A 13,626-nucleotide genomic window follows, 5' to 3' on the forward strand; every position below is an offset into this window, starting at 1 on the left:
GGGCCTATTACTTTCCCTTAAGTGTATTCTATTCACAAATACCCTAGACACTGCTTGGGCATATTCCCTTCCCCTAGGCATATTCTATTCACAAATATCCTAGATACTGTTTGAGCATATTACTTTCACTTAAGTGTATTCTATTCACAAATACCCTAGACACTGCTTGGGCATATTCCCTTCCCCTAGGCATATTCTATTCACAAATATCCTAGATACTGTTTGAGCATATTACTTTCACTTAAGTGTATTCTATTCACAAATACCCTAGACACCACCTGGGCATATTCCATTCATTTCGGTGTATTCTATTCCCAAATACTCTAGACAGTGCTTGGGCATATTATATTCATTTCGGCATATTCTATTCACAAATAATCTAGACACTGGTTGATCATATTCAATTCACTTAAGCATATTCTATTTACAAATACCCTAAACACTGCGTGGGCATATTCCTTTCACTTAGGTATATTCTATTCAAAAATACCCTATTCAATGATTGGGCATATTCTATTCACGTAGGTGCATTTTATTCACAAATACCATAGACGCTGCTTGTGCATATTCTATTCACTCAGGTGTATTCTATTCACAAATACCCTAGACACTGCTAGCGCATATTCCTTTCACTTAGGTGTATTCCATTCACAAATACCCTAGACACTGTTTGGGCATATTCCTTTCACTTAAGTGTATTCTATTCACATATACCCTTGACACTGCTTGGGAATATTCTATTCACTCGGGTGTATTCTATTCACAAATACCCTAGACACTGTTTGGACATATTCCTTTCACTTAAGTGTATTCTTTTCACAAATACCACAGACAATGCTTGGGTGTATTCTATTCACATAGGCATATTCTATTCACAAATACCCTAGACACTGTTTTAGAGTTAATAAGCTCCATCAGCAACCATCAGTCATCACTGATGAAATAATGCTTGTAAAATATCAAAAGTATTTCTCACAGACTGCTCTCATTAATTCAGAAAATTCAGCTCCCGAGAGTCCGTACAGGTACTGAAAGGGCATCCGGAACAGATTCAATCTGATAACTACATATTCCTCAGGCACAGCATGATATTATTTTAAATCAGAAGATTTAAATGGTAAAAATGATGTAATCTCCCAGTATGTGTGAAAATCTACTGAATTTATGACACATTTAATCAAAGGCATCCTAGTCATGTGCATGAAATATATGTTGTAATGGTGCAGTCATTATATTGTACGTTCTCTAGCAACTCCTCTATTGGCAACAGCTGCTGACGTCCCTTCATAAGTCTTTAGAAAGCTCTTGTGCCTGCTTCAGTCCTTCTGCCAACTCTGGCTGAAGACGCGTTTTGTGGTGCTGAAAGGGCAGTTCCGAGCTGGAAAGGACAGTTGTTTGTGCTGCTGAACTGACAGCTCCACATTGGAACTGACAGTTATCTGTGGTGCTGAAAGGACAGCTCCGCACTGCAACGGACAGTTGTCTGTTGTGCTGACCGCACAGTTCCGGACTAGAATGGATAGTTGTCTGTGGTGCTGAACGCACAGCTCCGGACTGGAACAGTTTGTGGTGCTGAACAAACAGCTCCGGACTGGGACAGACAGTTGTTTGTGGTGCTGAACAGACAGCTCCGGACAGGGACAGACAGTTGTTTGTGGTGCTGAACAGACAGCTCCGGGCTTGGACAGACAGTTGTTTGTGGTGCTGACCGCACAGCTCCGGACTAGATCGGACAGTTGTCTGTGGTGCTGACCGCACAGCTCCGGACTGGAACGAACAGTTGTCTGTGGTGCTGAACGCACAGCTCCGGACTGGAACAGTTGTTTGTCGTGCTGAACGCACAGCTCCGGACTGGAACGGACAGTTGTCTGTGGTGCTGAACGTACTGCTCCGAACTGGAACAGACAGTTGTTTGTGGTGCTGAACAGACAGCTCCGAATTGGAACAGACAGTTGTTTGTGGTGCTGAACAGACAGCTCCGGACTGGAACGAACAGTTGTCTGTGGTGCTGAACAGACAGCTCCGAACTGGAACAGACAGTTGTTTGTGGTGCTGAACAGACAGCTCCGAACTGGAACAGACAGTTGTTTGTGGTGCTGAACAGACAGCTCCGGGCTGGGACAGACAGTTGTTTGTGGTGCTGAACAGACAGCTCCGAACTGGAACAGACAGTTGTTTGTGGTGCTGAACAGACAGCTCCGGGCTGGGACAGACAGTTGTTTGTGGTGCTGAACAGACAGCTCCGAACTGGAACAGACAGTTGTTTGTGGTGCTGAACAGACAGCTCCGGGCTGGGACAGACAGTTGTTTGTGGTGCTGACCGCACAGCTCCGGACTGGAAGCGCTAAATCCCAACTGCACCTGCTGTCTTTACTTACTTTACTTTTACATAACCAGGGAATGGGACTTGAGAATCCAAAAACATCTGTTGCTTTTATATTCATCTCTCAGTCTTCTTTTGTCTGTTGCATGAAGCCAGCCAATGCTATATCAGTTTCATTCATTGGTATGAGCACTGGATTTTAAAGACCGTTATCATTTATCTAGTCTTTTAAAGGGGAACCAGCCTTGGGCTACCTTACTTCAGCTGAATTCTTTGAAAGCGAAAGAAGAAACCCCAGATGTAATAGACTTTTGTACTGAAAGTGAATGTATCCCTCTTGTGAGCTGCCAGCAGTGCCCTGACACCATCATCCATCGTGAAATAATATGAGAGGGGGGATGCAGGATTTCTCAGCCAGTCTTAGAATGGAGAACTATTCTGCCCTCTTTTATAACGACTCTTGCATGGGGCTGATGCTGTACCCATGTATCAACATTTCCGAGGAGATAAGCGACCCCCCTAAGCCACCGAAATTAGTGGATGCCTGGCTTGTACCTCTCTTCTTTGCAATTCTGATGGTCATTGGTCTTGCCGGGAATACTCTGGTAATCTATGTTATCTCCAAACAGAAGCAGATGAGGACTGTCACTAACTTCTACATAGGTAAGATATGCTGAATGAGTATGTGTTAGCACAGATATGTTGTATGAGAGACTAGAAATTCCAATCTGCAAAATGATAAAACTATCTACAATAGTATGTGTATGGATCTATAAACTAATGAACAACAATAAATCACAAAGATGTACAAGGAACCTAACAATAATCAGCACAGTGGCTAAATGGTTAGCACTTCCGCCTGGCAGTACTAGGGTCGTTGGATCGAATCCTCACCACAGCACCACCTGCCTTGAGTTTGCATGTTCTCCCTGTTACTGGGTGGGTTTCCTCCAGGTACTCCAGTTTCCTTCCACACTCCAAAAAAATGCTGGTAGGTGAATTGGTTCCTGTCTAAATTGGCCCTAGTATGCGTATGTATGAATGTGAGTTAGGGACCCTAGATTATATACCCTTGAGGATTAGGGACTGATGTGAATATACAATATATATGTGTAAAGTGCTGTGTAAAATTGATGGTGCTATATAAGTACCTGAAATAAATAAAAAATAAAACATGCTGTGTGCTCTGTAGTAGATTATATACAAACAGAATGTCATAGATGCTCTGAAAGGTTGACCATACATAATCCAATGTGATTGTACAATCTTATTTAAGTCTACTATCAACTTTTGATTAGATTTTAGTTGAGTGGATCATTTAGGTTTGTCCTCATATTGCACAGTTTTGATGATTCTAAAGAAGATTGTATATAGTGTATGGTCAGTTTATGCTAAACATCTCTCTAGTGGATAAACTAAACCTGATTATATTGGATGACCTATATATTCCAGATGGTAGTTACAAAGGTATAGCTAGCTGCTTACGCACCCTCCGTAAATGCAAAACTTGGAATGAATTGGTGTGTATTCAGTATGCAGATCATTTATCAGACATGGAAATGTGAATGTATTTCATATAACAGGTAAAAAAGCTTCTATTTTATCTACTACAGATCAGCATCATGTCTATTATATCTACTATAAGTATGGAGTTTAAACTATTGGATGCATAAAGGTATTGAGCCACATGTCAGTTGTAAACTTTATATTAACCTATTTACTATGAGTGTTACCATTTGTTGCTATTAGATATGTGCAGAATGACATAATTTGTTTCATTTTGGACTGATTTGTTAAGTTACTAAATAGATTTAATTGCAGTCGGTAAACGTGGATGATTCATCTTCAGAATTTGTTTTGTTTTTTTATTCATTTTTGAATGAATTTGACTTTGTGGACGTATTCAATAAAAAATATTGAATCAATCCAAATTCATTGACAAGAATAGCTGGTTGTTAAAGTTGTTCTAAAAAACCTTCTGTGTGTAGCAGCGCCCCAGCCCCCCATAACACTTACATGAGCCCCATCCCAATCCAGCGATGTCCACAAGAGCCTCGCTTCAGGAAATGGAGGGTGCAGGGCTGAGCTGTGGCTCTGTGTGTGAATGGACATGCAGAGCTGAGGCTCAGGAGCGTGCCTGCTCTTGTACCCCATTGCAAGCTGCTCGCTGTGGGGGCACCCAACCCCAGTGGGGTACCCAAGAAGAGGAGGATCCAGGCTGCTCTCTGCAAAACCACTGCACAGAGCAGGTAAGTGTAACATGTTTGTTATTTAAAAAAAAAAAAAAAAAAACAAGACAAGACTTCAGTATCACTTTAACTACTAGGGGACCGCCTGCAATAAATATACTGCTACAAGGCGGCCCCTGTGTGCAGGATCACATATATAAATGTGATCCTGCATTCCGGGGTAGGGGGCGTGCGCGAGGTGTGCGACCGTCCTACCCGTGGCACCAATCGCAGCCACGGGTGTCAATCACCGGGTCCTGGCCGGTGATTACCCACTGGAGCACGGCGATTGCTGGCAATCACTGACAGAGAGGAAGGCTGCATTGTTTTCAATGGAGCTTTCCTCCCTGTCAGCTTCAGCACACTGTTCCGGGATCGCTGGTCACAGCCTTCCGGGACAGTGTGTAGCAGAGAGGTACACACCCCCGCCCCTAGTAAAACACTCACACAGTTAACCTTTTGATTGTCTCCAGAAGTTAACCCCTTCCTCCCCAGTGCCATTAGTACAGTGTCAGTGTTTTTTTTTTTTGCACTGATCACTGTATTGGTGTCACTAGGGATTTCAGTGACCCCAAGTCAGTTCCCCCCCCCCCAGTGTCAGAATGTCTGCCGCAGTCCCGCCATAAGTTGCTGATCGCCGGCATAAGTCGCTGATTGCCACCATAAGTCACTGGTCACCACTATTATTAGTATAAAAAAAAAATACCGCCATTTGTAAATGCTATAACTTTCACATAAAACAATTAATTTACAGGTATTGGGATTTTTTTTAGCAAAGACATGTCGCAGAATACATTTTTGGCCAACATTTATGATGAAATTAGATTTTTACATTTTTTTACTGGACCTGTTTTATAGCAAAAAGTCCAAAATATCGTTTTTTTTCTCAAAATTGTAAAGCTTTTTTTTATAGCACAAAAATTAAAAAATGCACAGGTGATCAAAAACCACCAAAAGAAAGCCCAATTCCTGGGGAAAAAATTATGTAAATTTAATTTTGGTGCAGTGTTGCAGTACCGCGCAATTGTCAGTCAAAGTAACAGAGCGCCGTAACACAAACCGCTTATGTAACTGTTTCCTGACCGCCCTATAGCAGAAATACTGCTACAGGGCAGCACAGGTGCGCAAAATCACATATATATATGTGATTCACGCTCCCGTGCTTTTCACGCCCCTCCCAGATGGCATCAGATTGTCCGTCAGTACACCAGTAATCACATTTAACCCCTTGATTGCCAGGAAGACGCTTATACACAATAAACCTCCATTGCTAGTGTAGTGTCTGAACGGATCAATATTTTTGATCAGATCGGCACTATACCAGCATTCACATTAGTATAGCGTCCCCAAAAATCCCCCAAAATGCAGCGTTAGCGGAATCAGCCCCGACACCTGCCAGCACCTGCATTTAGCCCCTACACTTACCCCCCCCCCCCTTCTCCCCCAGCAAGTGCAGTGTCAGTAGGTCACTGTCACTTGATACATTGCACACAAAACCGCAGTGTTCGCAGAATCAGGCCTGATCTCTGTTAGCACTTGGCGGTAAATTTTGATGACTCTCATATGCAGTAGAGTGCCAGTACTAGTGCCGCGCTACCTTTTGGTGAACTGGTGAGCAACAGCGGTCTAGTACATCTTGGTCTTTCACATACCACCTTTGGTGGTATTTGATTGCCTGTGCATTTTTTATTTTTTGCACTATAAAAAAAAAAGGCTGACAATTTTGAGAAAAAAAACAATATTTTGGACTTTTTGCTATAAAACATGTCCAGTAAAAAAATGTAAAAATTTAATTTCATCATAAATTTCAGCCAAAATGTATTCTGCAACATGTCTGCTAAAAAAATTCCCAATACGTGTAAATTAATTGGCTTACGTGAAAGTTATAGCGTCTATAAAAGGCGGGAAAGATACTGGGATTTTTTTTATACTAATAATGGCGGCGATCAGCGACTTATGGCAGTGATCAGCGACTTATGGCAGGACTGCGGGACTGCGTCGGACATTTTGACACTGGGGGGGGGGGGACTGACTTAAGGTCACTGACATCCCCAGTGACACCAATACAGTGCTCAGTGCAAAAAAAAAACCACTGACACTGTACTAATGGCACTGGGGAGGAAGGGGTTAACTTTTTTTAGGCAATGAAAGGGTTAACTGTGTGAGGGGAGTGTTTTACTTGGGGGCGGGGGAGTGTGCTTCACAGGAACACGCTGATCCTGAGAGATAAACTCCTCTCTCAGGATCAGCGTGTTAGAAGCTGACAGGGAGCAGAGCTGCATTGTAAATAGCTGTGCTCTGTGTCACTGTTTGCTGGCAATCGGTGATTGACACCCGCAGCAACGTTCGGCGGCACGGGTAGGGTGGTCGCGCGCCTCGGGCGCGTCCCCTACCTGTTTTGCAATAACCCCTTTTTTTTAAATGTGATTTTGCCCAGCGGTGCCACCTTGTGGCCACTTTGTGGCCGTTTTTCTACAGTGGCTGGACGGCAAGCAGTTACATAAAAACAGTGTGGGGGTCTCCCCATTCCTTACCAGGCCCTTTGCATCTCCCCCCAGAGACAAGGGCCTCTTTCCCATAACCCTGGTCTGGTGGTTGTGGGGGTCTGTGGGCAGGGAGCTTATCAGTATCTGGAAGCCCCCTTTAACAATGGGGCCCCCAGACCCCCCTGTGAATAAATGTTTCCCAAAGTAAATTTAGCATCCATCATGATGAACACTGGCCACTGACCCGAAAAACTAACCCTGGTCTGGTGGTTGTGGGGGTCTGTGGGCAGGGAGCTTATCAGTATCTGGAAGCCCCCTTTAACAATGGGGCCCCCAGACCCCCCTGTGAATAAATGTTTCCCAAAGTAAATTTAGCATCCATCATGATGAACACTGGCCACTGACCCGAAAAAGAAAAAAAAAAATAAAAGGACCACATGCAATGCTTGTCTCCCAGCAAATGAGAGCTCCAGTTCCCACAGTCAGTAAATAAACAAACAAATGGGAGGGTTTACCTGTTGGAAGGCCAGCATTGTATGCAAACCTCTTTTTTGTTTGTTAATTTTTTGGGTCGGTGGCCAGCATTCATCGTTACTGATGCTAGATCTACTTCCAAGAACATTGCTTTGTTTTTTTTTGTTTGCTTTTTTTCAATAAAGGACACATCAAAAACGTTTTGTGTTTTTATTTATTTTTGACACTTTTTTGGTAAATGAATATGGGATATTATGTATGGGGTATAGGGGGGGGTGGATCTGCTGGCCCCCTTGTTAAATGGGGCTTACAGATTTCAATAAGTCCCTCACTCACAGACCCTCACAACCACCATGCCAGGGATGTAGGGAAGAGACCCTTGTCCCCATCAACATAGGAACAAGGTGCTTTGGGGCGGAGCTGCCCTCCCCAAAGCATTCCCCGATGTTGAGGGCATGTGACCTGGTATTGTTAAGGAGAGGGGGGTGCTCACTTGTTGGCTCCTTTCCTGGCCTGTTGGGTGGGATTATGGGGGGAACTTTTTTAAAAAAATTGACGTGGGGTTCCCCTTGAAATCCATACCAGACCATATCAAAATTCCGAAAATGAATTGGTCAAACATAATATTGACTCAATATTATGTTGGACAAATTTATTTAGGGGTTTTGGAACTTGTTACTTATCTTAAACATTCATTTTGTATATTAAGAATAGTTGGCATCCTATACAACCATGATTAATCCCCTCAAAATCTATTATTGAGATTTGTTGTTGATTTGTTGTTATTGTTGAGAATCTCCAAATAACGGATATATCGTCCAAATTTTGATTTGGAACTAAATGAACCACACGTGCCTTGTTGCTATAGTCTCTTAAGCTCTAAGCAGGAATTCAGTTAGGAAGTGTAAGGGTAGCCATCCACTACACAATTTGATCCCTGTACAATCTCCTTTAATCTTACCAAAACTATGTAATATTATGACTCATCTAAATCATTCACTTAATGTGTATTTAATCATGAAGACATTTACATTTCATAGTTGTTGATACATCAACTATGAAATCTACGAAGATTGTACAATCAAATTGAACAGCTAGGGAAAAGAGTCACTCATTCAAAACAACATTGGCAAATGTTTTAATAGCAGAAGACATGCTCGGACATCTATCGTAGGTTGAGAGATAATTCGGATGGCATATATACAGTGATTCTGAGTCATTAACTTTTCTGATACATTGAGATTTCCTTATTCTAAAAGTAAACATTCCAAAAGTTCTTATTTTTATCAAATGATGTTCAACTAAAGGTTAGGGACCCAGCTATTTGACACACAGACAATTTGACAATCAGGCTGTTTCTTCCCTCTGGAGAGCTGCTGCAGCATAGCTTGAAGTAATCAGATGGATTTTGGAAGCTGATTATTCTGCTCTATAGTTTTATAAGGGGGGGGGGCAGATTCCTTCAAGTCTTTGTGAACTACTCCAGGTTACAATGGCTGTGAGCTCTGCTAGTAAAAAAATCTTTCTGATTGTACCAAAAGGCATGCTGGCTTACTAATGGCTATCCCAATAGCTCATTAGCAGTGCATAGTAGACCTCTACACCTGGTCATTCAAGCAACATCTACCTGCCTTTAGGCACTTAGATTCAGCAGCCCACACATAAGCACTCAGCTTGGCAAAGACAGTCAGAAGTGTTTATTTTGGTGGAGAGGATACAGAAGACAAGAAAAAAGGGTGAATCTTCTCACCATGTACATGGCCAGTAGCACCTGTACATTGTTGCACAGGGATGCTGTCCTCAAATTACAAACAGTTTAGATATTAACCACTTTAATATCAGGCACATACCCCCTTCCTGCCCAGGCCAATTTTCAGCTTTCTGCGCTGTCGTACTTTGAATGACAATTGCGCAGTCATGCAACACTGTACTCATATGAAATTTGTATAATTTTTTTTAGACGAATAGAGCTTTCTTTTGGTGGCATTTAATCACCACTTCATTTTTTTTTTTGCTAAATAAAACAAAAACACCTGAAACGTTTGAAAACAAATGCACTTTTCTTTGTTTCTGTTATAAAATTTTGCAAATACATAACATTTCTTCATAAATGTAGGTCAAAATGTATTCTGCTACATTTCTTTGGAGAAAATAATAATATTAATTGAATTTGTATTTTTGTTTTCAAATGTTTCCATATTTTTTTTATTAAATGTTTTATTTTTTTTACTATTTTATTTTTCAGCACACTTTGACCAAAGCAATGCAATGTTACCATAGTAACGTTGAACTACTCTGGGAAAGTGATCAAGATTTTTTTTAACACATTATGATTGGTAATACCAATGTATTTCATTGATATTTGCAATCATTCTTACTGAATGAAACTGATTCATTCAGTCTTTTGTTGTGATTAGCTGTGATTATGCAAAGCTGATCACATGATATAGATGGGCTGTGATTGGCCCTGTCTGTATCATGTGACTGCCTTGACCAGTCACAGCTAACAACATAATTGTATACAATGGATGGCTTGACAGGAAGCCATCCATTGTATACAGTTGACATGTGATCTGCTGTGATTGGTAACAGCAGTCACATGACACGGGCAACGGGCCAGTGTAGTGATATGTCATCGGCTGTGTCCCGTGGACACAGCCAGTGACAGATCATGCCGCTGCACAGCCCCCCGGCCGCGTGAGCAGCTCATCTTGAAGGACGTCATATGATGCCTAGTCACAAGGACAAGTGTCCCACCCAGCCGTCAATTTGCTGTAGGCCGGGCGGGAATGTGTTAATGTTTCTTCTGGTAGCTACAACAGTCATACAGTGTGTGTGGTTTTCGACTCTAGTTAGGATCTTAAAGTACCTCATGGGAGATATGAATGGTTCTATGCACTAGGTAAATAAATAGAAATAAATCCAAAATAAATATATTGACAAATAGTGGGCCAATTTAGGCACTGTATCAGTTAGATTGCTTTTTAGTAATTTTTATGGGTGTTTTAAATGTCTCCTGTGGTTCACAAGATTCACAAGATTGTTTATCATCTGGGATTTGGGAACATGACATTATATATGCATGGACCATGGTTGCTCATTGCCCAATGTATCGTAACATCTGCCTATTTGTAGGCCATGTAAAGTCATGATTGCCATATTGTCAGAATTACCTATTTTTTTCAGTGTATCATTACAATTGTCCATTATTGTAGTGTTTGTTTATTGCTCCACATTGTAACAATTACCAATTTGTTACCCACATTTTGCATCATTACTCCATTTTTTATTGATGATTGCTATGTTTATGGCTGTGTATCATCTTGATTACCCATTTGTTGTGCAAGTAATATAGCAATTGCCCATTTTTTTGCCCTATATTGTCACAAGTGCACTTTTCTTGCCAGTGTATTGTCGCAGTTGCCTTTTTAGTTGTTATGCTTGTCTGTTTCTTGCCTACAAATTATAATGATTACCCATTTTTCAGCCATGTAATGTCACAATCTCCTATTTATGCCCATATAGTGTCAAGACTTCCCACTTGTTGTACATGGATTGCAATGACTGTCTGTTACTCAAGTGTGGTCCCAACTGTCCATTTCTAGCATGCTTAGTACTCAATTTTTGTCGAGGCTGTTGTCATGTCTGCCTGTTTTTTTGCCAAGCGTATATCACACTTGCCTTTTTTATGTTGTTAGCAATTACCCATATATTATCAAATTTCCATTTTCGTACTGTGTTGTGCCATGATTGTCATTTTGTTGCTATGTAATATCACATTTGCATGTTTGTTTTCCATGTATTTTGTAACCAGTGAAACCTGTGCACTGCTATACAATAATAAAACAATATTATTACTATGTGAATAGATCAAAATCAAACTTATGGAGATTGCTGCAACTCATCAAGTGCATTCTTACTCAAAAACTGTATGTAAATGTGATGCGCTAACTCCTCACAACACATACAAAACAATTAATATAAGTCCTCAAAAACCTAAAAAAATATATAAATATAAATGTTCTAATATAGTGCTTATGAGAGTGTCTTGCATCCACTTTAAAGTAACAAAAATCTTTGCTTGTGAATACTCTCCCTGCTCACTTTGTAATTAGACCTGCATGATAGCACAGGCCAAATGCACTTGTGGTTAAAATCTTGTCCTTTATACTGCAACAAGTGCGTGCTCATTCCCTCCATGCATATCTTTACTCCTTGTGACTCCAAACATGCAGTGTGATCATAAAAAAACAAAAAAATATATCTCATAGTGCAACACCATTTGCAAAAACAGTATATATATAACCAAATTATATGTACTCACAATGAACCAAATTTCGATGTGCTCCACGCCAAAGTGTTAAAAAAAGCAGCAATCCTTCCTAGGACCAACAATATCCACAGTGTGCGATTATTCATATTGCTTCCCACCACCAATACACCACTCACCTGCTTCATTGACCTATGGTGAAATAGGTCACATATACTTTTAGGTTGGTCAATCTCTGCTCTTCCATCTCTGTCCTTTAGTGGCTTCGTAATGTACCTTTAATGGACTGGATTCCAGTGATATCCACTGGAACGATGAATGCTCAGTGAGAAAAATAATAATCCATAGTGCAACCCCATAAAGTACAAAATTCTACTTTATTCAAATAAAAATTACTCATAAAACAATAATATACACAGGCAGTGTGATTCTAATACCAAAGATGGCCTCCCTCACCACACTTCCAGTCTTCATGAAACCGGAAGTGATATCAACAGGGTCCGCCTGACGAGTTGCGTCACTGGTCATGTGACTTCCTCAGGGTCCCATGCAATGTCAGCATTGCTCGTTTCTTGTCTGCATATTGTCACAATTTCCCCTTTCTAGCCTGCCCAATGTATTAGTTGTTCATTTGTTGCCTGTGTTTTGTCATAATTGCATATTTTTGTCCCCGTATTGTCTGGAATACCCACTTTTTGACACATATTTTAATTATTGCTTATTTGTTGATCTTGTAATGTCATGACTGCCTGTCTGCTGACCATATATTGTTATATAGTGTTACAATTGCCCACATTTTCATAAGATTTCCCTTTTTTGTCTACATATTGTAATGATTATCCATTGGTTGCCTGTGTATTGTAATGCATGCCCTTTCTATGCCATTTATTGTCACAATTGCCCAATTGTTTCTTGCACATTGCAATGGCTGCCTGATTGTTGCCTAAATGTGGTCACAATTGCCTATTTTTTGTAAGTATATTGTTATTGTTAGATTTATCACTGGCTTTAATAACAAGTTTAGAGCCATTTCAGGTATTTTCCATAAACACTGGCATATCCTCAAACTAGATCCCAAATTAGGCCCTTTATTACCATCCAACCCTACAGTCACTTTCAAACATGCACGCAACATCTTAGCCCCCAGCAAATTAAGATCTCACAAAAAAGAGGCCACGTTTTTAGATATACTTTGCTTTTTTGACAACAGAGTAGGTATCTTCCAATGTCGTAAGAAGTGATGCCTAACCTGTCAATCCATACCACATGGACAATCTAGTTTTGAGGATGACAAAGGTAACCAATTTCAAATTAGACAATTCATCACCTGTTCCTCTGAATACGTGATTTATGTCTTACGTTGTCCATGTAAACTGTTATATGTTGGTCGTACCAAACACACATTGTGTAAACGGATTGGTAAGCATCAACGACTCATCACAGGTGGTAATGATCAACACAGTGTTCCTCGTCATTTTCTTGAACATCATAATAAAAACTTCAAAAATATGGAGGTCCTGGCAATAGAATGTATCAATGATAGATCATTCACCCAGAATGAAAGATATTCCCTCCTTTGTAGGAGAAAAACCTTCTGGATTTTCAAATTAGGTACTATGACAACTGGCGGATTAAATGAGGACCCTGAGATAAACTGTATATTGTAACACAACAGTTGTGGCATTAGCCTTGCAGAAGGTATCCATTATAATCTATTCTGCTTCCCCCCTTCTTTTTTTGCATTGTTATTATATATTTATTATGTAAATATAGATTTGACCATTATTTTGTTTATTACTTTCATTATTATTATTTCTAATGGTGGTATATACTAGTGCTTTATAG

At 40.5% G+C, this 13,626-nt stretch overlaps 1 protein-coding gene across 1 annotated transcript in view; it reads left to right on the forward strand.

Annotated features, from left to right (window-relative positions):
* Nucleotides 1-1,329: 1,329 nt before the first annotated feature.
* Nucleotides 1,330-13,626, forward strand: part of KISS1R (KISS1 receptor) — a 375,693-nt gene continuing 363,396 nt past the window's right edge. The window contains exon 1 of the mRNA XM_089673576.1: nucleotides 1,330-2,986. Coding sequence (XP_089529702.1) covers nucleotides 2,710-2,986 — 277 coding nt within the window. The 5' untranslated portion in view covers nucleotides 1,330-2,709. The remainder of the gene's footprint in view (nucleotides 2,987-13,626) is intronic.

This window comes from Staurois parvus, unplaced genomic scaffold (assembly GCF_062004578.1).
Source record: "Staurois parvus isolate SC_StPar_1 unplaced genomic scaffold, SC_StPar_1.0 ptg000141l, whole genome shotgun sequence".
Taxonomy (NCBI): Eukaryota; Metazoa; Chordata; class Amphibia; order Anura; family Ranidae; genus Staurois; species Staurois parvus.